Source organism: Colias philodice, chromosome 13 (genome assembly GCF_061535455.1).
Source record: "Colias philodice isolate Cphi_HAF_F1 chromosome 13, ilColPhil1 Martin Lab GWU primary, whole genome shotgun sequence".
Classification (NCBI taxonomy): Eukaryota; Metazoa; Arthropoda; class Insecta; order Lepidoptera; family Pieridae; genus Colias; species Colias philodice.
This window is the reverse complement of record NC_143098.1, coordinates 4,712,221-4,739,044: the sequence shown is the minus strand read 5'-3', so window position 1 is coordinate 4,739,044 and position 26,824 is coordinate 4,712,221. Positions and strand designations below refer to the sequence as shown.

At 33.8% G+C, this 26,824-nt stretch overlaps 2 protein-coding genes across 2 annotated transcripts in view; one reads left to right on the top strand and one right to left on the bottom strand.

Moving 5' to 3' along the window:
- Positions 1-239: 239 nt before the first annotated feature.
- Positions 240-26,824, bottom strand: part of Fbxl4 (F box and leucine-rich-repeat gene 4) — a 265,794-nt gene continuing 239,209 nt past the window's right edge. The window contains exons 2-14 of the mRNA XM_089702391.1: positions 15,065-15,333; positions 14,813-14,906; positions 14,545-14,737; positions 14,191-14,345; positions 13,904-14,028; positions 7,840-7,992; positions 7,133-7,230; positions 5,978-6,087; positions 4,383-4,538; positions 2,687-2,852; positions 1,912-2,097; positions 1,183-1,252; positions 240-514 (exon numbers count right to left, since the gene is read on the bottom strand). Of these exons, the coding sequence (XP_089558517.1) occupies positions 404-514; positions 1,183-1,252; positions 1,912-2,097; positions 2,687-2,852; positions 4,383-4,538; positions 5,978-6,087; positions 7,133-7,230; positions 7,840-7,992; positions 13,904-14,028; positions 14,191-14,345; positions 14,545-14,737; positions 14,813-14,906; positions 15,065-15,289 (1,842 nt within the window). The 5' untranslated portion in view covers positions 15,290-15,333 and the 3' untranslated portion in view covers positions 240-403. The remainder of the gene's footprint in view (positions 515-1,182; positions 1,253-1,911; positions 2,098-2,686; positions 2,853-4,382; positions 4,539-5,977; positions 6,088-7,132; positions 7,231-7,839; positions 7,993-13,903; positions 14,029-14,190; positions 14,346-14,544; positions 14,738-14,812; positions 14,907-15,064; positions 15,334-26,824) is intronic.
- Spx (Spliceosomal protein on the X) lies at positions 21,548-25,644 on the top strand. The gene is made up of 6 exons (XM_089702939.1): positions 21,548-21,705; positions 22,315-22,398; positions 22,817-22,914; positions 23,777-23,953; positions 24,476-24,660; positions 25,166-25,644. Exons 1-6 carry the CDS (start codon positions 21,672-21,674, stop codon positions 25,614-25,616), a joined length of 1,029 nt encoding a protein of 342 aa, XP_089559065.1. The 5' UTR covers positions 21,548-21,671; the 3' UTR covers positions 25,617-25,644.

Below are 26,824 nucleotides of genomic sequence, written 5' to 3'. Positions count from 1 at the left end.
CACTAGTACACGCACACATTTTTTTCTTTTCATATGCATTATACGAACTATCATTTTATTTTAATTTTAATGTTTGAAGAAATGAGATGTTGCTATTTCATTCAAGAAATAATATGGATACTGTAACCAAAAAATCTAGTAAAAATATATACTGAGAATAACATTTACTGGCCTATTTTTTCCTTTTACCAGTTATTATATAAGCCAATAAGTTAACTATGGAAAAAATGCCTTTGCAAATCCATTATCATACTGGTACGTTTTCAACCAAACGTTCGTCGTGCGCCTTTTCTAGCAAGAAGTATCCCTTATAAACATAACAAAAAATAATACATCTCTCAATAAAGGAAAAAAAAACAAATTAAAAATGCCGCATAGAATCTGACAAAGAAAAAAATAAATGTTATTCAAGACTCGGCGCAAGGAACAGTGGATTCGGAGCTGCACTTAGATTGGTCGATTGGAATGACCTTTTAATACTAACGTGAGGATATTGACGACGCCATTCGAGTACCTGAAAACATATTTAATTAAAAACATAATATTAATCTATAATAATAATATTTGTTTATTTGAACGCGCTAATCTCAAGAACTACTCCGATTTGAAAAATTATTTCGGTGTTGGATAGCCCATTTATCGAGGAAGGCTATAAGGCTATATATCATCACGCTAAGACCAACAGAAGCGGATCCACGTGGGTGAAACCGCGGAGCGCAGCTAGTTAAAGATAAAACAGGAAACACTTTAATACGTCTCAATGATAAATATAATTTAGCACACGATGTATTTAGAACGCGCAGACGGCGCGAATTTCAGAAACATAGATGCCGTTATTTGCAGTTTTATAGATACAAAAAAACAAACACGCATAAAACGCGATACGAACGTGCGTGTGAACCGCTGTATCTGCGCTCACGTGCGTTTCAAATACGCCGTGTGCCGGGAGCCTAATTGTTTTGATTACTGATATAAACGGTAATAAAATAGTAAAAATGTGGTGATAAACTTGGTGAATCTTTATTCTAGAATAATCGATGAAATTCAAAAGCATAAATTCAAATAAAAATCAAATCGAATAAATGTATTGTAAGCTAAGAATATAAAGAAAATTTAAAAATAATCCTTAAATAATCAACGTAAATTTAAATTACTGATCACTTAATAATTTAGGTCCCTTACCTGAGCTTCTTGAATCTGATCACAGAAGCTGACATCGAGAAGCCGCAGCTCTCTGCACTCAGCCAATATACTGAAACGAGAAAAAAAATTAAATTTTACATTTGAACAAATATTTAATTTACACTAGCGAACACTGAATGAGATATTTAACAACACTTTTTTTCCATCACTGCACGAAAGATCACCGAAAAATAGTAGCATCGTGTTTCTTAGGGATGTGAGTAGGGAAGCCGGAGTATACTTTTCCTTACCCATCCCAGTCCTTTTATTTATTAGTAAACCTTACATTATTTCGAAAGTCGGTAATCCTCTTGTAGAGGCGTAAGGTCTGAAACGAGCTTACTTTCTTGCGTGACATATTATGCCGCGCGACCTGGTCGCCTAATGCACGGGGGCACTTACGCCTCTACAAATGTTAAATTTATTAAAGAGCCAATTATATCCATTGAGATATACATAATATGGAGACGACCCCGCCTACATCACTTATGTTCCGCTAACTTAATGGTTTTAAAGTGAAACGCATCAAATATGCCTTCGTGTGTGTTACGATATTGCACAAATACTTAATACAAATAATACGGAAAAGTGCAAAGGCATAACTTTCATCGGTAAGTACCTAACTAGATAATAATTTTTAAATCTTAGAGCAGAAAAATGGCGCACAGATTTTGTTCGTGGTGTCACCTCCATACGTAGTAATACTCAATGATTATATCACACACTCACTCAGCACATATATCGGGTGACACAGCCCGCACGCCGAGCAGGTCGAGCTGCGCCAGCTTGGCGGCGCGCGGCAGCAGCGCTCGCAGGTCGCGGTCGCACACACCGCGTAGAGCGCCTAGAAACAGTTTCCGTAGTTCCCCGCCAGATAGCGCCGCTAGCCATTCACCGGAACCGCCCGCTTGCAGACTGCGAAGGTAATTTAAAATTAAAAAAACGGTTAGAACATTGAGGTATTATTACTAGAGAGGGCACCACGAACAAAATCTGTGCGACAAGCGCGGCGGCGCGGGCCGGCTAGTGAGTCATACACTTTGTAGATATTCTGCCCTTTATTACTTATCAATTAAAACCAATCAATGTAACAAAAAAAATGTAGGCGTGTACTAGAGTACACACGTAAGAAGTGAAACTTCTTTATGACCTTAAAAATTTCACGAGTATGGCGTAACGCAAAACTGTCACACGTACGGCGTGACGCAAAAATGACACGCGTACGGCGTAACGAAAAAATGTTACAATAATTTTTTGTCCAACCCCGATAAAGAAGTTTCACTTCAATAAACAAAAAAAAAGACGGGTTGCACTCCGGGAGTGCCAGCAGAAGTGAAAACTTGATTATTAACGTTGAGCATGTTTGATATTTTGGAATGGTATCCGTCTTACGCTTTTTCGATCAGGTCACGTGTCCTGACGCGAGTTTAAGATTTTATACCCATTACAGAAAAAGTGCTCAACGCCGCTAAAGAAGTTTCACTTCAAAAATCCATCTACATACCACCATCCAACATCCAACTCCTGCAGTTTCCTACAGTTGCCCAACGCTCGTATGCCCACCGCTGTCAACGAATACGACTTCCAGAAGTCCACGGACATTAGGTCTGGACAGTTCGTGCCCAACGCTATAGCCACTTCGTCCATACCGGATATCATTTTGCATGATCCTGAACAAGAAATAAAAAAAATTGGTTGTCTGTAAAGTCGGTTTACTGACGATAGTTGAACGTGACAACGTCTTAAGGCCGATTGTGCTTCTTTGTCGCTCTCGCTTGCACTTCAAGCCTTACATGGAACGCCTTATGCCGGGTCCAGACTGGTGAAACGTAACATGCAATGTAACATGCAATGAAAGAATTCACCGTCCACATTGCTGCAATGTATCATGAAAGGTAACACACTTTGTAACAATTTCTCATAGTTTGGACGTCTTGCGCGCGCGAATTGTGCATTACACGCGCATGCTACGAGCATTACAAGCCGCGCGCGGAGCGATCCGAAATTTGTCGGTTTTTCGACGAACACAAAGGGGCGCGTTGTGTGCGCGGAGCAGCCAATGTGGACGGTCGTTTGAGAACGCAACGAACATGGAGGACGAGACTGCGTGGAATGAGCAAAAGAAAGGGTCTTCGGCGTGTTTTCATGAGTTGGTGTATTATTAATAATGAAGTACTGATAATCGTCATAGCAAGAACGTGGTCTTCGGACTCCATGCTTCGTGTGATCTACCGGTTTGACGCGCACGAAAAAAACGTGTATCGAAGGGCCGTGTTCGCGGCAGAATGACGGAAACAGACGAACGCGGGATGTTCGTAGTGAATGCGCGTTATGAGCGCGCTATGCGTCCACACCAGCAGCGAACATGCAATGAAAGGCAGAATGTTACATTGCATGTTACGTTTCACCAGTCTGGACCCGGCATTAGAGCGAGGTAACGCCGCATGAGTCATGTTTTTTCGTGCGTGCAGCCGGCTCTATCGAATTATAAGACGTTTTCACGTCAAAAATGTAAAAAAAAGTTTTTGACATAAATGTGCAATTGTAAATGAACTTATTTTTTTCAATACGAATATGACGTGATGAAATCGGTGTTGGAAAGGAAAAATTACGTCATTGTTTTAAGTGTTAGCAGCTCATTAATTATACATATAAAAAGAAAACATTTAGATAATATGATGATAATAATATATTCAATAAAAGACCCACTTTTTGTATGTCTAGACAAAAAGTACTTAAATTATTTAATATAGATCTATATGATAAGATAAAAATACTCTAAATGAATTGAATAAAGAAGATATAATACTGAGTAATTTAAATATAATTTATGAAAAAAAATCTCAAAATCTTCACAATGTATCATTGCGCCAACAAAAACATTTAATGTCATTTCTCAGCAATTCTCATTCAAAACAATAATTATTCATTGTATAAGAAACATTTACACAAACAAAACGAACTGTTATTAATTCTTATAAAAACACAATATATCGTACAGTTATAGTTGAAAAAAATCTACAATCAGACAGAAAACATCATAGCACAAAAAAACATTATTTTTAGCCAGCTATACATTTGTTAACATACACATCATAATTTACTACTTCAATACAAATTTCACAAATAGATAATAAAATATAAGTAAGTATCATTGTTTCTATTGATTATGACTGTATTCTTAAAACAAAAAATCTTACCAACATTAAGATGTTGAAGCCCAGGATTCGATTTAATGATAGCAACTGCAGCGGTAGTTGTAATATTAGTTCTATAAAGGTCGAGCCTTTTCAATTTCGTCAAAGCAGAGAGACACGCCCAGTCGGAACAAGCCAGGACCGAACGGAGGCATAATTCTGAAAAGTTAATATTAAATCTTTGAATTTATTGATGAACTAGAAATTTTGTTAGTTATCTGGTATGATCTATATATATAAAAATGAAACCCGTTTTCCTTGGTCACTGCATCACGCGTGAACGGGTGGACCGATTTCGATAATTATTTTTTTATTATATTCCTTGAAGTACGAGGATGGTTCTTATGTAGAGAAAACGTAAATATGTACCACGGGCGAAGCCGGGGCGGACCGCCGACCGAATGAACTTAATAAGGTATGACACTTGATAGGTATAGTAAATAGTTCTAAGATTTCGCTTCGAAATCTGTAATATGTGTAAAGCGAGCTTGAATATAAAACAGTTTACTCATAGTGAAATTAGAAACAGATGTATTGAAATGAGTTAGTATAGTGAAAAACCAGATTGTTTGTAATTTAAATATTACCTATTTATTTCATAGGTTCTGAATAGTCAAAGAATTAAAAAAGAACATACCTACGTATTTTTTCGAACCTCACGTATAGTTGAGATATTATTCAAACTTAATAATTTCGAATACATAATACATATTCGGAAGACGATCATAATTTCGAAGACTTTTTGTGTGTATGTTGAATTATTGAGTGTATTTAAATATGTACAATAAAAATTTCAAAATCATTCATAGATACGTCAGAAGTCTTTCAAAACAAATGAATAATACATCAAAAATAGCGCAGACACATCGCCAATATGGGATTTTTCCAGAATAAATAACACGCACTAAAACCTACTCAATGATAGAAAATGATTGATTGATTCAGAAAACAACAGAAAACATAAAATTTTAAGTGTCTAGATAATGTGCGTTTGTATGTTAAATTATAAGATCCGCCGAAATAGGGAAAATTCCAAAATTATTCCTAAATTAGTGAAGCCGGTTGGCTGCAATCCAATAGAAAAATATGCAAATAGTTATATTTTTGGCTGCAATCCAATCCAAATGATTATATCTCTAAGACTCAAAGTCTATATAATATAGTTTTTACTTATATTATTAGTAACAGAGATAAGTAAACTTCCATTTTATTTTATACTATTTATTTAGAAAAGAATTAGAGTTATGACGTCACTTTACTCTTCAGTTATAACATTTGATATAAATGCACAAAATAATTAGCTATCCTATTACTCCAATAAACAAATAAAAAATTGTAGGTTGTGTTATTAAGTATTATAAATGTTAAGATCCTAATCTCTTCTTCTACTTTTTAATTGTGTTAGGTTCCAATTATGCTCTCAGTCTAATCTAGATGTTAAATTCTAACTTTAGATATTAAATGAAAAAAAAAATGAACAATTATTTGAAATAAATTAATATAAGCCTCGAAAATTATAAAATCCAAACCAATTGCAAGAAAATACTTTTATATAGTAAAATATAAATTTATTTCTAATACAAGAACCACGAACGAACCTTGCAAATTAGCCGAGGTGTCAACGATGGCTCTTAGCACAGAGTTGTCAACGAATTTACAGCAATTCATACGCAGGTGTGTTAATTCGGCTCCACTGTCTTTGAGAAAACTGAAATAAATTAAAGATACACGTAAATATATTACTTCATACAATTTTAATGTTGTGCTAGTTTAAGACTAAAATAAATCATGAAATTTGTGCCCTAAAATAACCATAATTTAAAGGTTTTTTTGCAGTTTCAAATACCTATCGTATTTTTACTTATTTTCCTTATCGTATAGTATGTATGTGCTTCTTCGTATAAACTATTTAGCGTCTAATCTTTATAATAAAAAAAGAATCTCCAAAATCAGTTCATAAACGTCGAAGTTATCCACGAACACTCATAAAAAACATATACGGTCGAATTGAGAAACCTCCACCTTTTTTTGATCGGTTAGTATCTTAGTCGTTTTATAATAATAACCGTCATTAAAATTTCCCATATTCATATAAATATTGAATAAATTAAAAAGATAAGAACAATCCTGCATGAACACAACACTATGTGTCATTTCGGGTCATCGCTAATTATTATGATGCAATGTTACCGTTTTATCAAATAAAACCACAATACAATTTATTCTCAATTAAACATTTATACCAAATCATATAAATACTAACAATAAATTAAAATTTAATAACTTCGTCAGGTGCACGATCATAAAACTACGCATCAAACTGTAATATTTTCTCAAAAAATGCCCACTATAGCAATTAGAAATGATTTTCCTTCATCAACGAATAATCGAATATCCAACGGGATGTTCTCACTAACGAGTGAGAACAATGCATTCACTTGACGACGTAATGCGGTTGTATCATACCAAACATACAAACACCAATAAATAGTAATTAATGACACCAATCGATAAAAACTACGCATCACACTTTCTCGACCTATAGGGGGGTTATATTACTAATAAAACAGCGAATTTTATCACAACGTAATTTCGAAGTTAGTGAATACATTTCATTTCAGTTTTGAATATATAGTGTGAAATTAGTGTCTAAACTACAACTAAATAACCTATATTTTAGGTCCACATTTTCCATACATTTTGCAATAATTTCCTCGATACAACTAATCTATCTCGTAACACAAAGCACTTACTTCACAACATAATACGATTGTATCATGCAATGACTTCCGCACCACGAGAGGTCAAGTTTCTGCAGGAACTTGCATCGCTTCGCCAGCGTCATCAGGACCTTATAACAATAACATTATTATCGTTTGCCAAGTGTTGTTTCATTGTAATTGTAATTGACGGACAATTACAATAAATTGTATGGTGAAAGACTCGAATTGTACTTATAATATCCACATTCCACAGTCGTTGTCTTTTTATTCTATACTGCCTGTGCCCTGTAGTTTTACCTGCATTGTTCCGCTCTTATTGGTCTTAGCATGAAATATAGCCTATAGCCTTCCTTGATAAATGGGCTATCTAACAATGAAAGAATCTTTCAAATCGGACCCGTATTTCCTGAGAGTAGCGCAGACAACCAAACAAACAAGCTTTATAATATTAGTACCTACTTATAGATAGCAAAAATACAAAAACAAAGCAGCATCGAAAGTACGTCAGCTAGTAAAAAATCACACATGTGACTTGAAACGTTCTACGGTTTACTAAAACGTGACAACAATAAATTTTCATGAATCACAATAACACAACCCACTCAATCTATCGATCATTTTGAATTATTTTAAGCAAACGGAAAAAATCTTGCCATATTTAGATTTTTTTCTCTAGTCTAGCGTAGTTTCATTGTGATATAAAATAAACATAGTTATGTATTAATAAGAATACAAACCTGTGACCTGACGCAGTGCCAATAAGGCCTGAGGTCTATACTGCGATAGAGAATAGCGTCTGATGCCAATCTACGGAAGTGTCTGTTGACCTGAGCGCAGCGGCATAGCGACTGCATATCCAAATACTTCATCACGGAGAGAATCGTTTCGTCCTAAAACAAATTAATTATAGGTATGACGATGGGCCAAGCTAAGTTCTCAAAGGTTCGGTTAAGGGACAGATAGTCTTATATTTTAATTTCTAATTGTAATAAAATGTTATACATACCTAACTACCTATTCGCCCGCGGCTTCGCCCACGTAGTAGATGCTACATCGCGCTAAAAAAATACCCTATTTCAACTTCTAGCCTCCCTATCTCCAAACAAAAAAGCAAACGACGATAAACCATATTAAATATTTATTGATGAGCAAAATTTAATTGTTGTTTTCAAATAGGGAAATTTTGTTAATCGTAATTGAATTTTGGTCATAAGTGTACACGTTCCACGTAGGTATTCATAAAACATCACAACACACGCTATCATTAGCATAAACTGAACAGCTTTGACCTGTTTATCAGTAATATCAATTTCTTTTAACATAAAAACTTGCATTTAAATAATACAGAAAGTGAGACCCCTTACTGTGTTTGCGTCACTAAAATAATATAATATGTAACAGGGAATATAATACGATTAGCCGAGCAGATTAAACGGAGCTTAGGCTAATCCAACGCGGTGATACCATCTAAATTTTGAAACAAATATAGCTCACAGTGTTTTAACAAAAGGTTCTTTCAGGGCTAAAATAATAAGGCAATTTGACTTTACGAAACTGAAGAAATCGTAATCCTTTTTATATATCTTATAAGACCCTGTAAGCTATCTATCTATCCCAGACTGGGATCAATCGTGATTGATTGATTTTAAAAGTATAAAAGTTATAGCAGTTTTATGCATGCGTAAGAAATTCAATCGACTATATACGCCATTGTTATAATGGAAAGCACGTGCATCGTCAATGTCACGCATGCTAATAAACAGTTTTATACAAACCTTCATACACAAACGACTGAGTCAAACGCCTAGGTCAGGTTTCTTATAATCTTACACTCATATCTGCTTTGACATATTTTGTTAAAAATAATACCTACAGCAAAATCAAATGTGCGTGAGTGAGGTACATTTTGGATATTTACTTTCTTTTGATGCTTGATAAAAAGCTTTCTTATTCATTGATTATTCTTTGGCTTTGAAGTCAGGAAGTAGCAAGTTCCCTTTTGCGAAATACCTACAGCTAACTCTGTAACTTTTGAAAATACTAATGGTAAAGTAGCACTGTGTTATATATGTAGGTATAACAAAAAACAAAGTGCATTTCTCCTAACAATATTGATTCTTGCAGTAACGGTAAATATTTTGAAGATAAAACCCACATAGTCAGGCGCGGATATCAGCCAATTCGAAATAATTTACCCAATGAGTAGATTAACGCTCTAAGGGCCGATTTTTCAATCCCGAGATAAACAATCTAATACCTACCTTCAATTGTTTATCTAACTCATAACGGCTCGCCTATTTTTCAATCGCGATTTATTCCATAAATAACTATCTGACCAAATATTTCCACACTGGCGAAACAAACATATTAAATTTGTCGGGTTAGAGCGGGATAGAGTCAACTCTTGCAATTTGTCAACAAACGTCACTATGACTCTCACTCAGTAGAGCATTTTAAGGTTTTGTCTTGTATTGCTCTTGTGTTCTATGATTGTTAATTGTTGTTTTTATAAGTCCCATTCGTCTATTGAAAAGTTGAATATTTTGTTAACTGAAGAATAAAGTCTATCTAGCTGTTTATCTGGGGATTGAAAAATCGGCCCTAAGTCATAAATCTTATTCACAATACAACTAACTCTCCTTCACCTTCAAACAGAATTAGAGTAAAGCACGCAATGTAAGCACAATAATTTCTTTAATACGTATTTGAAGACGAAATAATATTTCTGTTCATTCTAAAGTTCTACAATATATAGTATGTATGTGCGTATATCCTATCTAATAAGACAGGGACAATCCTACTCATATTGTTTATAAGAAGGTAAGAATGTATGGAGGAAATATTATATCCATTACTCTTTCACACTCTAAATGTATGCGTTTTGGTACAGTGATAGATTTTAGTCTAGATTAGTACATAGGCTACTTTTGTTCAGGGGGCACGCGAGACAAACCGCGGAATCAAATTATGGTAGCACTTTTACGTTAAAAACATCTTAGTCCTATTATTTATTGTTACCTTTATTCAAAATGCTTTAGTCGTTAAGCAATGAAACGGAACATTGAAATCACTTGTAAAATATTCAATTAAGATTCAAGGGCATGAATACAACAAATCGAATATCACGTCTTTTATAAATTCTATAAATTATATATTAAGTGGCTGGCTAGTCGTGATTTTTCTTTTCAGGATTTTTGATAAATCAGTGTATTCGGAGTATAAGATGATATCGTTTAATTTATGGCATTATAATGCCATAAATTATGCTAGGTAATTATGTATTTAGCTGATTATCTTGATTACATCATAAGACTTATGCATGTAAAATTTAGCACACTTGCTTGATATTCGAACAAGCTAAGATTATAGAACATAAAAAGGAATTACGTACTTACTAAAAAAATATTATTTGGGAATAATCGGAATAATTTAATTATACCTGACCGACAAGGTGCCTTGTTCTTTTTTTTTAATTATTAGGTATATCAAAGATCTTAATCATCCATGAGTAATTTTCCGTAGGCGCAATTTGCGTACCTACTGCGTACTTGGATTATTAGCGTAAATAATTATCACGTTTTCCATTTATTTATAGTCTCAAACACGTGTTCCGCTATATATAAATTCTTAATTTTTAACGTATTAAGTTGATAGTTTAATAATATTTAAGTATACTAATTAAAATCGTTTTCAATGAAACAGAGATGTGCTTTACAGTTTCCAAAGCCGCCTCCTATCTATTCATTTTGTCTTCAAATATATATATCTAGTGAAATAGGCCAGTGGAAATTAACATTAAATTCGCAAAGCACGATGTAGATTTGAATTTTTGGTATGTTGTTTGGATCAGTTAGGGTGATGTAAATCCCAATTTGCAACTTCGAAAAAGTTGTGCTCGCTACGCACCACGTGATAAACTGCGAAAATTTTGGACTTTTTTCACTTTTTGCTCTAAAAGTCATAAACTATGCGTTTCCGACAAGTATGATTCAGTACATAAATTAAGGTTATTAAATTTGCAACAATTTAAGCCTAACCGCAGCTCTCTAAACCTTATAACGACTAAACTGTGGCCATTCGAAGATGGTTCATTTTTCCCGAAATATTGAAATTTTTAGTTTTGCTCCCGTTTGAAGCAAAATATTGGCAAAAACCGCTCGTTCTATGAGAAGTTCGTATAATAAAGTTGTAGTGCATTTAATTTTCTTTCATAAGAGCATAGAACAAAGTCTGTGAGACAAATATTTCACACACAATATCTGAAAAACAAAAAGAAGGTAGAAATAGATTTTTAAAGAATTGAAACTGAGAGCATATAAAATCATAAAAAGAATAATACTTTTTCATTTGCAGGATAGGTAATTAACAAAATTACAAAATTTGGGAAAGTAGGAAAAAAGATTATAGGCAAATAATAAACTGCGAAAATTTTGGACTTTTTTCACTTTTTGCTCTAAAAGTCATAAACTATGCGTTTCCGACAAGTATCATTCAGTACATAAATTAAGGTTATTAAATTTGCAACAATTTAAGCCTAATTAAAGCTCTCTAAATCTTATAGCGACTAAACTGTGGCCATTCGAAGATGGTTCATTTTTCCCGAAATATTGAAATTTTTAGTTTTGCTCCCGTTTGAAGCAAAATATTGGCAAAAACCGCTCGTTCTATGAGAAGGTCGTATAATAAAGTTGTAGTGCATTTAATTTTCTTTCATTAGAGCATAGAACAAAGTCTGTGAGACAAATAGTTCACTCACAATATCTGAAAAACAAAAAGAAGGTAGAAATAGATTTTTAAAGAATTGAAACTGAGGGCATATAAAATCATAAAAAGGATAATACTTTTTCATTTGCAGTATAAGTAATTAACAAAATTACAAAGCTAATTAAATTTGCAACAATTTAAGCCAAACCGCAGCTCTGTAAACCTTATAACAACTAAGCTGTGGCCTTTCAAAGATAGTCAGTTTTTCCCGAAAATTTCAAATTTTTAGTTTTGCTCCCGTTTGAACCAAAATATTGGCAAAAACCGCTCGTTCTATGAGAAAGTCGTATAATAAAGTTGTAGTGCATTTAATTTTCTTTCATTAGAGCATAGAACAAAGTCTGTGAGACAAATAGTTCACTCACAATATCTGAAAAACAAAAAGAAGGTAGAAATAGATTTTTAAAGAATTGAAACTGAGGGCATATAAAATCATAAAAAGGATAATACTTTTTCATTTGCAGGATAGATAATTAACAAAATTAAATTTTCTACAACTTTATTTTATGACCTTCTCATAGAACGAGCGGTTTTGCCAATATTTTGGTTCAAACGGGAGCAAAACTAAAAATTTTAAAATTTCGGGAAAAACTGACTATCTTTGAAAGGCCACAGCTTAGTAATTGTTATAAGGTTTAGAGAGCTGCGGTTAGGCTTAAATTGTTGCAAATTTAATTATCTTTGTAATTTTGTTAATTACCTATCCTGCAAATGAAAAAGTATTATCCTTTTTATGATTTTATATGCCCTCAGTTTCAATTCTTTAAAAATCTATTTCTACCTTCTTTTTGTTTTTCAGATATTGTGAGTGAACTATTTGTCTTACAGACTTTGTTCTATGCTCTTATGAAAGAAAATTAAATGCACTACAACTTTATTATACGAACTTCTCATAGAACGAGCGGTTTTTGCCAATATTTTGCTTCAAACGGGAGCAAAACTAAAAATTTCAATATTTCGGGAAAAATGAACCATCTTCGAATGGCCACAGCTTAGTCGTTATAAGGTTTAGAGAGCTGCGGTTAGGCTTAAATTGTTGCAAATTTAATAACCTTAATTTATGTACTGAATCATACTTGTCGGAAACGCATAGTTTATGACTTTTAGAGCAAAAAGTGAAAAAAGTCCAAAATTTTCGCAGTTTATCACGTGGTGCGCAGCGAGCACAACTTTTTCGAAGTTGCAAATTGGGATTTACATCACCCTAACTGATCCAAACAACATACCAAAAATTCAAATCTACATCGTGCTTTGCGAATTTAGGGTTTTTTAGTGTCGATTTCTACTGGCCTAAAATTATTTGCTCTACATACGAAAAATACAACATTTTATTTTGTTTAATATCTTAAATCTTGCGCAAACCATTCTCATAACGTGAGTAAACAATTTGTATAAAAGAAAACTTAAAAGTTGAAATAATTTTTAAGCAATCAAATGGATAAAATATTTTCCACCCTCGAATAAACGAACCCATTAAAGTTTAAGGAAAAACATTTTCTTTGCAAAACATATTTGTATTTTGTATTGCATAAGGCGACTCGTGAAAGTAAACGCAAACAAATCACGTGTTTTAGCTTAAGTACATCGCGTGATTTATTTACTGTATTTATAAAACGTATTTCCGCATAATTGAATACTAGTTAAACACATTGATCTCATTTTAAAAATTTCGTGTAAAATAAATTTTATTTCGTCCAAAAAATCGAGTATTTTTTTATGGAGATATCTCAAGTTTAAACACTATAGAATGTTTTTTTAGCTGGTACATAATATACATAGTTCTATATAACTAGCAAATAGCATGTGTACCTATTTAAATTATTATAATATATAACTAATTTTACCACACATCGAAAAATAAAAATACATATTATAAATAGAGATAATATTATAAAGAAAAAATCAAATGCATGGCTAAGTATAATTCATGAAATTAAAAATAACGGTATCACTTTGTCAAAAGTCATTTTTTCAAAAGATTCTACTAAAGTCATACAAAATCAAAATGATATAGTAATTAATTTTATTAAGTCTTACCGGCAGTTGTTGAAAGTCTCCTAAGGGTGGTCCGGAGTCTATAAGTTTTTCACTATTTGAAATTAAAGTTGGTGGCAGTACATTTTCATGAAGGTTTGTTGCTATTACTTTGTTCAGGAGCATGCCTAAAATATAATACATACTTATTGTTATAACACAAAAATGTAAAAAAAATATTTTAACAAAATTTGTTCAATCTCTATTGTTATATGAATGATGAAAATCTACAGAAAAAAAATTAGATTTATTTCAATTTTATTCAAATATTTAAAATATAAAACACATACCTTTTTCTGGCTGAGTCTTCTTATAAAATAGAGTTGAGTATGCAAAATTATTTTTAGTTTTCATTACACTGGGTGGCTCTCTGCCTCTTAATAATATAGCATCAAGTTCTGTATAGTATGGAAGCAATCTGTGATTGAATTCTAGCCGTAAGATTCTACAAGAAAAAACATTATTGACATTTTATTGTTTAATAAAAAAAAATTAAATGCTAATGCCTTTTTCACATAATTTAATAAATGCAGCATTAATTCATTCATATTAAGTAAAAAATATGAACATTCTTTATAATTATATTGTAGGTATAATCAATTTAACAACCTTATTAAGATATAATAAATTTATTTATGACCTACCTAGTAGGATAATTAATCTGCCGTATTGGTGGACTAAATATCCTTGGAGTGTCACCCGCATACTCTGGCTCCCCTTCCCATAGTAATATCCATGATGTGGGTCCATAAGCCCAAATTCTTACTAAAGCACCTGGATTGTATGTCTCAAAAACAGCTACTTCAAGGGGATACACTGATCTTTCAAATGACACTTCTGTTGAAAATAGAATACAGAGTATAAACAAAGTTATATTTTTTTTATTCTTTTTTTTTATAAAATTGTACAAACCTACGTAATCCTGGCTGGGAATACTATTCGTATTTTGCGGCATATAATCCTCTTGTACTGAGGGTGCCTCTTCCCACCATGTTCCATAAGTTCTCTGTACAATTGAAAATATTATTTTGTTTATATTTAAAACTGAATGTGTTCATTATATTACAATCTTATTACATAAACAAATTTTCTTTGTTTTCACCGATATGTGTTTATTAAAAAATGCGCACGTAATTTGTTGTTATTTATAAACATTTCTATTACCATTACAAATGCTTGGGGATAGTCCCCATAATCGGGAAAGTTGGAAGGTGGTCCGCGAAGATTGAATGCAGTATAGGAAACACTGATTTCGCTCCCGTACTGTGAACTAAAATCTTCAACATTTTGCACAAACTGCTCTATTATTTGAGAATCATTTTCATCATCCACATAATTATCGTCTTTGAACCACAATAATGACGATATAATATCCGAAGCACTTTGCATTACTCCCTTTTAAAATATTATACGTGAATGGAAAGATACAACCGCTGCCGCTAACATCGAGTTTTCAAGCGTATGAATCCAAGCAAAACATACCTAAACGAAAACTGAAAAGTGAAAACAGACAGTGGGTCGACACTTAGAACATCGTTTTGGTTAGGCTTCCATTATCAAGCAATTTTGAACTTCATTCAATTGACATAGAGTTCAAATTATTTTGTACTTTTCCAAGACCTAAGGTCAAGTCTGGCTTGCCAACATTTAGAAAAAATAAAAATATTTCTAATGTTGGCCTCTCCGATGTAATCATTTATTAAAAGATTTAATATTTTAGTTTTAATTATTTATTATTATTTCTTCTTTTTTTAAACCTTATTTTTGTACATTTTAATTTTAAGCTAGTACATTAATAAATTATTTCTTTCTTTATTCAATTTCTTGTCAATGGTTAAGACTTAAGCATAGACAACGTCTTGATGTTGATTTGTTGTTTGAAATTTGAATTCAAAATGGCGTTTTATTTTATTGTTTTGGTGGATGATAAACAAAGTTTGTTCTTCGTATATCGTAAATTTTGTTATTTACCTACTCAGTTATTGTACAGTACATTTTTTAATTTGTAATATTTCTGCCAAAAGTGAAAAAAGAAGAAAATGTGTTATATTGTGTAAACAATGTTAAAATCTTTGTGTGTAATAATTAATTATTGTGATTTGTGACTAAATATTTGCAATATGTACCCAATTACTGTTCTATATGGAAGATAAAACATAATAATTACATAACAATTTATGAGAAAACATCTCTAACACGTCATGTTCTGGCTGTAGAATCAATTGGAGGAGATAATATTATTATGTCCAAAGAAAACAACGGCTTCTTCATATACAATTCCAATATGGCGAACCGAACGGCAACGATATATTGGTATCGAAATTTAGAACGAGATTTAATAGAAATCCCGCAAAATTTTTCAAGGAAAAGTATAAAATCTGAATCTAGTTGTATTCACATAATATTTAAGCCGAATTCAGTCCTACATGCCTAAATAAAGATATTCAGTAAAATTCAAATGGAATTATCCATTTTTGCTGATAATAGTGAGTTTTAATATTATATAAAAATGTTATTATATAATTAATATGTATTATAATAAACTTATTGATCTACATTGTTGTTTTATTTGTAATTTCCTATAAATTTGAATATATGGATGAGTATTAGTAGTGTTGTTACCCAGCATCGATAATTTTATCGATATCGATATGAAGTTTTATCGATACTAGCACTCATAAAGAGACATCACTAGCAACGTCTACTTTTTAAATGTTGGCAGCAATGTGGGTCATGTTTGACGTAAATTTTTCATAGGTTGGTATATAAGATTTGACCTAAGTAATACATGCATATGTGTGCGTGAGCTCGAAATCGAAGTACTGAGTGCCGTCTCTTACTATATTACTTGCTCTGTGAAAACAGAAAATTGAATCTGTCATCTGTCAGTTTAGGACAAGTAAATAAATAGTTGTCAAAAATGACACATTTTTCATACTGGCAGCGTTAAAAACAAAATAAGCACCAGAAGAAAAGCTCTAATACACAGCCTGCACAGACGAGGAATTTTTGTCCGCAGACTTTTTTGTACGCTAAAATAGATCACTTACAACTGTATTGAGTAACGCAAACAAGGGATTAAAAGAACCGCGTACAAAAAGTCACCCAACCGCGGACAATGGACATGCAGGGAGCGATCGATATTCATAATCTTTAAATTTTCTTGACACGAAGTCCAATCATTGCAACATAAGAAAGTTCGCGATTTAGGTATACCAATTTACTCAGAAATAATTGAGTTAAATAATAACTTCTGAGTAAATATTTTCATTCCCGCCAAATTATAATCTGTCGAATAAAATATGCGATCCATAACATAGGTACTGCCAACTGTTTATATTTACTTTCTGCTTAATTTTTTGTAGTTATTACTTATTATTCAAAAAACGTATCAAAAACATACAAAAAAAAACATAATTTACACAAATAAATTTAACCTTGTAGCGACGACAAGCCAATTTACGAGTTACCGAATTTCAAGTGTAGTACCTACTAAGAAAGTTCCCACCATAGGTTCACACGGTAACTCGTATATAAACAGTTCGTGCGCTATGCATGAACAGTGAAGGGCTTGTCGGGACGCGGGTTGGTCGCATTAGGTCGAATATTAATTACATACCGAATAAATATATGTAGTTAACGAAATATAACCTTTGCGTAGTTATTTCATCTTTTATTACACCCGCACATAACAAGCCCCTACATTGGTGACCCCCGACGAAGAGTGAACATTATTATAGTGAATTGCATAGATACCTATCGTTTGTTAACAATTAAAAATGAATCCGGCAGTTCCAGTTACAGCAGTTTCGTCGGTACAGTTAAACCTTCTCGAGCAGTTAGCACAATTAAAGCAGCGGGTAAACCAGCTGGAATGTGCAGGCTCGAGAGGCAAATCGTTTAGCGGTCGAAGGTATGGAAATAGCACGCATCGTTCCGCATCTCAAAATCGCGATCGTGCAGGAAGGTCAAAACACAGAAGACCAAATTGGTTATGTTATTACCATTACCGCTATAAGAACAATGCCAGCAAGTGCATTCAACCTTGTGCGTGGCAGAAGCAGCAGGAGAGCCAACAAAAAAACTAAATACGGTGCAGACAGAGGCGGATGTCTGTTCCACCGTAAATAAACGCCTGTGTATAAGAGATAGAAAAAGTAATATTAAGTTTTTAGTGGACACCGGCGCAATATTTTAATTTTACCAGTGTCGAAAAATAACCAATCCGCGAGTGAGTGTACTGTGTAGTGATTATAAAGTGTAGTTTAGTGTAATTAAGACATTTGGTACTAAGTTAATGACTTTAGATCTTAGTTTACGGCGACCGTATAAATGGTTATTTATTATCGCCAAGGTAACTCAACTTATGTTTTTGTTTATAAAGTGCAGATTTTTTTAGCACCCTAGGGCCGATGCATCGCTCGCACTTATGACGGACGCATCGGATACTCATGTAGGTTATTTTTCTAAGAATCTATCTAAGATTGAACGCAAGTATAGTACGTATATAGGGAGTTATTAGCAATTTACTTGGCTATTCGTCATTTTCGGAATATGGTCGAAGGACGACAGTTAGCGGTGTATACGGATCACAAACCGTTAATTTATGCATTTTCTAAAGTAAATAGCGAGAAAGAGTTACCCAGACGTACACGACACTTGATATTCATTAGTGAGTTCACAACGGATTTGAAACACGTTAGTGGGCAAGATAATGTCGTTGCAGATTTGTTATCACGAGTCGCAACAATAAGTTGTCCCACTGTAATAGATTACGCAGAACTTGCTTAGAATCAACAACAAGATTCTTATATGTTACAATTATCTAATTCGAAAGACGCTAATAATAGGTCAAAGAAAATAATGTTACTTGAAAGCGGTACATTTATTTATTGTAATTTAGATAATGTTAAAATTAGACCCTATTTGACTGATAAATTTCGACGTAAGTATTGCTTTTGATAGTGTACATAATTTATGTCATCCCGGAATAAGGACTACACGCAAATTGATTCAAAATCGTTTTTATTGGCCAAATATGATTCGTCACGTTGGCCAATGGGTTAAAAGTTAAAACATGCATTGAATGTCAACGATCGAAGGTTAATCGACATACAATGTCAGGTTTAGGATCGTTTCTGCAGTGCGATAGGTTTGAACATATTCATGTTGATTTAATTGGACCTTTACCCACTTCACCCGAAGGTTTTAGGACGTATTGCCTAACCATAGTGACAGGGGGACGCGATGGCCAGAATGTTTTCCTACGAGAGATATAACTGCTGAAACGATTTCGCGTGTAATATATGAAGGATGGATCTCTCGTTTTGGTTGTCCGAAAAAGCTAACAAGCGATCAAGGACGCCAATTCGAAAGTCAATTATTTGCTACACTAATGAAGTTATTAGGTATTAATAAGTTACGTACGACACCTTACCACCCACAGAGTAACGGGGCGGTAGAGCGTTGACATAGGTCGCTTAAAGCGGCATTAACGGCTCGTTTATGCAATATATCATCATCTTGGGTTACGGAATTACCAACTGTGTTGCTAGGACTTAGAACAGCAGTAAGAAGTGATACCGGCATAAGCGCAGCAGAAATTACGTACGGAACAACTTTACGATTACCATGTGATTATTACGATAAAAAATCGAGTTTTGAAATAGATAGCAGTCTTGAGTATGTAAGTAAATTACGAGACTCTATTAGGAAATATCAGTCAGTAGCTATTAGGCAGAATGAAAGACGGAACATATTTATACACCCCGATTTAGAAAAGTGCGATTATGTTTTTGTAAGAAACGACGCAGTACGTAAGCCTTTACAACCAACATACGACGGTCCTTATCGTGTGTTGAGTCGAGAGGAAAAGGTATTTTACATTCAAATGACTGGCAGGAAAGTTAGAATATCTGTAGACCGTCTAAAACCTGCATATTATTTGAATGATGATAGTGATACGACATCTGGGGCAGATACTGAGGTTCCATTACAATTAATTCCAAGTAGCGAATTGCCTAATACACATACCACGCGTAGTGGAAGAGCTATACGATTACCAGTACGATTTAGGTAATAGTATTGTATTTGTAATTGTTTCAACTATTTTATATTTATTAGAATTACGATGATTATAAGTATTCATAAGAGTTCATAGAAATGTATAGAAATACTTAGTAATCAACACATCGTATTTAATAAATAATAAACTTAAGTAATTTTGAAACGAGTTCAGTGTTTAACGTTTTAAGTATGGTATTTCAAATTTATGTTTGTGTTGAGTTTTGATTGAAATGTTTACTACTTAGAAATTTAAGTACTTTTGATTTATGGCTTATGAGTGTATAGTAATAGCCTTGGTAATATTAAACGATACAAGTGTAAAGAACGTATTGAGATTTGAAATGTTAATGTTACTAAGTGTTAATTGACGTGTAACAATAATCGCACGCCACTTAGAAGACCCAACCGAGTTTTTGTAATAACATAAATAGTTTAACGAAATTAGGTGTTAACTGTTAACCACTTGTATACGTTATGATTGATTTATATTGTGAACATTTTTTATACTTTATATTGTAAACATTTTGTAACCTTATAGCGACATTTTATATACATCTGTTTATTGTTTAATTTTATTGTAAGATTTTTTTACTTGTATACCTTTTTTATTTTAAGGGGGGAATGATGTAGCGACGACAAGCCAATTTACGAGTTACCGAATTTCAAGTGTAGTACCTACTAAGAAAGTTCCCACCATAGGTTCACACGGTAACTCGTATATAAACAGTTCGTGCGCTATGCATGAACAGTGAAGGGCTTGTCGGGACGCGGGTTGGTCGCATTAGGTCGAATATTAATTACATACCGAATAAATATATGTAGTTAACGAAATATAACCTTTGCGTAGTTATCCATCTTTCATTACACCCGCACATAACAAGCCCCTACATTGGTGACTCAACAACCTTATTCTTATGATTAGAAACCGGATTTATTAAGGTGCACTTATACGGGCAACTAAAATTGCTCAATTCCAGTCAATACTCGTCAACTATGACGTCATAGCAACGGCAACAAGTGTCAATGTTTCGCAATACAATAATATGGAGCGATACGGCGCAACTTCATCAACTAGGCAATAAAGTCCTACACGAGAAATTAAGTATTTGCTCGATATGATGATGTCGCCCACATTGTTCTTGCAGCGGCGGCTTGTAGTTCTTTTTAGTAATAATCAAAAACAAAAAATAAAAAAAAAATAGATGTATGTGGGTTCGATCGATTTTGGCAAAAAGGCCGCAGTTTTCAAAAAATTTACTAGAATGACTGTCACAATCAGACTATGAATTACTTTTGAATTAAGTTGCCCATAAAATTATGAAACAGACTACCATTAATAAGAGAGTTGCCAAGCAATTATTGGCCTCGTGTAAGCGCACCTTTAAGTTTTCAATAAATTTTAATACTACACTTTAGGTGTAGACATCTTTTTTGTCACCGATTGTTGTATCTGGTTGCAATGAATGATCGAAATCGAATTAATAGAATTTTAACTAAAATAAAATTTTTGATTCTACACAAAAATGTTTTTTTTTTCAAAAATTGTGACTTTAGTCCAATGTCAGTGTCATCTGTAAAAAACTGGCAACATTTATTGTCGCGTCGGTTGTATCAAATAAGGCCAAAATATTAATGTATTTTTTTACAATTTCTTTGTAATGGAAATATTATAAATATAACAAATAAACAATAATAGGAAGACACTATGGCTGCGGGTCCTATCGCCGAAAGAAATCAAGGTAGGTAATACATGGATTTTAAAAAGTGTTTAGGTTAAGAGCCTACAAACATTTAACATTATTTATATCGAACAATAATACCTTTTCAAGATAGTTACAGGAAATTTTACAAACATTATGTACTAAGTTAACAAGTGGTTAAATAAAAGACTCCTTATGAATTCATGAATTACGTTTACCACTACTTTCCCTCCCAATACCCAATTGATGCTTTAGTTGGTGATATTTTGACTTAACATTAATAAGTAAAACATGAAATACTAGATTATACTGATTATTAACTAAAATCAAATTCAGCGCTGAATATTCAGTGCTGACTAATAGGAACATTCTAGGGAAGTGCGCTCCATCTTAGGCCACATCTCAGCTTACCATCAGGCGAGATTGTGGCCAAGCGCTCCCCTGTTATTGTACAATAATATTAAAAAAAAAATATTGAGTAACATAATACATATTTAATGTTTACAAAGTGATTTCAAGTTATGAAGTATGCTTATCTGCAATTAACCAAATTTTTAATTGTAAAAGACAGTATTACCGCTACAACTGTCTCTATACATTAAAATTAAATAATAAAATTACACAATTATATTTTCTCTATGCTTCCAGATGCTACAATATATGTGGGAGGTCTTGACGACAGAGTTACAGAGAGCTTGCTATGGGAATTATTTGTTCAAGCTGGACCTGTGGGTATGTACATTTTTTAAATTTACATTTTTAAAGAGGAATTACCTAGTTCAAGGCAGCTATGATTTTATAATTCATAAACAATTGTGAACAGATTAATTAATTACATGATATTATTTAAACTTTTTTTTCTTTAACTATTATTTTCTTTATGTAAATTATTATAAACTAGATTTCCGCCCGCGGCTTCGCCCGCGTTTTCAAAGGAAAACCCGCATAGTTCCCGTTCCCGTGGGATTTCCGGGATAAAACCTATCCTATGTGTTAATCCAAGTTACCCTCTATATGTGTGCTAAATTTCATTGTAATCGGTTCAGTAGTTTTTACGTGAAAGAGTAACAAACATCCATACAAACTTTCGCCTTTATAATAGTATTAAGATAAGATTAAGATAGTGTAATGTCTAACTTTTCTTTTACAGTGAATGTTCACATGCCCAAAGATCGGGTGACGCAAACGCATCAGGGTTATGGATTTGTTGAGTTTATGGGAGAAGAAGATGCAGACTATGCCATAAAAGTATGTACATACAATATCATCTAAAACAATAGTGGTCCGCCCCGGCTTCGCCCGTGGTACCTACATGTTTAAACTATCCTATCTCTCAAGTTGGATCGAACTGCACATGGTGTGCGAATTTTATTATAATCGGTTAAGTGGTTTAAGAGTCCATTGAGGACAAACATTGTGACACGAGATTTATATATATTTAAACTAGCTTACCGCCCGCGGCTTCGCCCGCTTTGTCTAAAACCTAATAAATAAATTATATACTAAAACCTTCCTCTTATATCACTCTATCTATTAAAAAAAAACCGCATCAAAATCCGTTGCGTAGTTTTAAAGATTTAAGCATACAAAGGGACATAGGGACAGAGAAAGCGACTTTGTTTTATACTATGTAGTGATTACTATATTTTGTTAAAGTAATATAAATATTTACATCTTACTTTATGGATTTTATCTTAATTAACAAAATCAGTAAGAACATTTTTTTATCTGCCTGCTTTACCTGCTTTCTCTAAATCTTAATAAATTATACACTAAAACCTTCCTCTTGAATTACTTATCTATAAAAAAACTGCATCAGAATTCATTGCATAGTTTTAAAGATTTAAGCATACATAGGGACAGAGAAAGTGACTTTGTTTTATACTATGTATTGATATTTCTTATTCTATTTATAACTAGTAACAAAATACGAAAACAGGAAGCAGAGAAAGTATTCACATATGTTATAAAAGAAACAATTGTACTACTGGAAGATACTTGTTCCCACGACACAGGGAATCCTAGTGTGGGAGCAAGGGTTTTTCAATTTCTATGCATCTTATATTTTGGAAATAATGTTTATTGTTTATTATTTATTATTATCTTACAGGTAATGAATATGATAAAGCTATATGGTAAGCCAGTAAGAGTGAATAAGGCATCGGCACATCAAAAGAATCTTGACGTGGGAGCCAATGTGTTCATTGGGAACTTGGATCCTGAAGTTGATGAGAAACTATTGTATGATACATTCTCTGCGTTTGGAGTTATATTACAAACACCAAAGGTAACAGTTTTAACAAATGAGCATAGCAAATGACATAATAATAAAATGTTATTGTATAGCACATAATCAACTTGCTGTTATTTAAGTTTAATATCTGATGCTAATGGCTGGTTTCTAATTAGAGTATTGGATGTTAAAAATGTTTCTAACCATTCTTAAATGCTGTTCAAATACTTTCTTGAATGTCACATAAGCTTTCTCAAATCTTAATTGAATCAATTCTCAATGCGGAAACAGACCTTTTATAATTATTGAGAACAACTCCTTACAAAGGCCATTAATATGATAAATATTTGTCGAAATAAAAATTTCACAAACAGTCATAATTTCTTGTGTTGCTAATGTTCTTGATGTTTATTGCATGCCATTTGAAGAAAATTTTATTAAATATGTTTAAATATTATTTGAATCTTTTAGGCCATACAAATATAGTTTAAGTTTGCTTATAGTCTTGCGACCGATTGCTGATCATGATTAAAAAAAAAAGAAACTGAAATCATCTAAAAAAAATTAACTTTTCAGGTTATGAGAGACCCAGAGACGGGTAACTCCAAAGCATTTGCTTTTATAAACTTTGCGTCATTCGAAGCGTCTGACGCGGCGATAGAAGCTATGAACAACCAGTATCTATGTAACAGGCCGATTTCTGTATCATATGCGTTTAAGAAGGATGTTAAGGGTGAAAGGCACGGTTCTGCGGCTGAAAGGTTTGTGTTTATATATTTGTTTATGTAGAAATATAGTGTAATTTGTGATTATAGTATTTAATGTGAGGATGTAGTGTAATGTATCCGCGTATCTTGGTTTTATTCGAATTATTTACGTGCATTTGGTGTTTTATGTAAAACATTTAACATCTGATTGATTTTGTTCAGTTATTCTCTATTTATGGAGACAAGTCAGTAGGGAAATTGTTGTTTGTGATCGGTCAGCATGTGCTGTTAATGCAATGTACAGACCACATTTTACATACATATATATATTTTGTCATTTGTATGAGATAACGTGACAGAGGGCTATATTTACTTGTCTATAAGTATTTAATATTCAGAGATATAATGATGATTCAAATTAAATTATTCACACATTCAAATTTTATAGATGACAGAAGAAAAATATAATCATAAAGTACACACAGTTTTACCAATTGTTAAATACATTTAATTAACATAAATTATTTTATCCTCAATTCATATTGTTATTTTCATACAGATTACTCGCAGCGCAAAACCCACTATCCCACGCGGACAGACCGCATCAGCTCTTCGCGGATGCGCCACCTACCATCCTCGGTCCAATGATGATGGCTCCACCACCCCCCCCAACACCAACACCCATGCCACCACCAGGCCCACCTATGTCTGCGAGACCACCACCCCCCCTACCAATGTCAGCACCACCACCTCCCCCCACATCCATGCCCCCACCAGGACCGCCTCCACCCCCCGGTCCACCCCCTCCCCCTCCCCCGTTCCACCACTTCCCTCCCCCTCCCTTCGGACCCCCCGGGTTCGGGCCACCTCCCCCACCGGGTGCAAGACCCCCTCCCCCATGGAGACCACCGCCACCACAGTTCAGACCGCAGTTCCCGCCGCGTGGACCGCCGCCGTTTGGACATCCGCCGTTCCCACATCACCCCCCGGAACCAAATTATAATTATTAAGAGCTATTAAATATATTTTTAGTAATAATGTGTGTTTTATTTCAATAGTAAATACTTGCTTTGTCAGTATTATATTTGACGGAAGAAGGGCCCCAAAGGCTATTTTTAAAAGAGTAACGTCAGCAATTCTGACGTCACCATCATCAGAGCAGGCGCTCATACTCGAAGTAGAACGCCCGTTGGTATTTTACTGCCTTTTTAATCTACGTGGAAATTATAGAGAGAGCTCCGAACGCTCCAACGGCCGGCGAGTGAATGTGCTCTGTGCCGTCGGGCGCTCGTATTTAAAGCGAACCATGACTCACAAGAATTAGTTTGAATGTTGCCACTCGAATTTTTACAATGAATTTTCATCAGTTTTAACAAACATTAATTATTTCGTTAATTTAATTGTTTCATTAGTGGTTGATTAATGAATCAACCACTTATTTAAAAAGATCAAAGTAAACTTTAGCTAGTTATAATTATTTAGTAGTTTGAGGGTAGTCGTTTATCGTCGTTGCGCCGACACGGCCATACTGACAGGCGGTGCGCGCTCTGCACCAGCCTCGTAGTAAATGTCTGTAACAATGCCAAGCAGGTCACCAATGCGCTGGACCGACCAAGTGAAATCTGCTATAGGAATTTGTGTATCAGACTGCACCAGACAGTCTAGTAACAGGTTCTCGGAGAGTCTCGAAGGTTCTCGTAGATTTCTCGGAGGTTCTCGAAGGTTCTCGTAGATTTTAAGTCTAACACGGCCATATTGACAATCGTACGTCCTCGTACGCCTTTTCTCGTATTACAACACTACGGTAGTTCATCTCAGGATTTCAAAAACACACTGCCTCGGCCACACTGATCTTTCAGAATACTGAACACTCCACATGACAGAGACAGTCCGTTCGCGTATCATGTGATCAACACCTACTCATTTGTGATATAGGCAGATTCTCGAAGGTTCTCGTAGATTTCTCGGAGGTTCTCGTAGATTTCTCGGAGGTTCTCGTAGATTTATGCTCATCACAAAGAGAGGCGCAGCTCAGATAACACACACAATTCCTTCGATGAACTACACTCCCGTTACAATAATCCACGTAACAAACTTTTACTTTACACAACGCACGAAAAAACACAAACGCCAGTATGCCGTTACAAAACTACGTAAACGTTTAACATTTAAAAAGAGAGAGCTTGAATTCTATCCAACTTCTGATGACGGAAGAAGG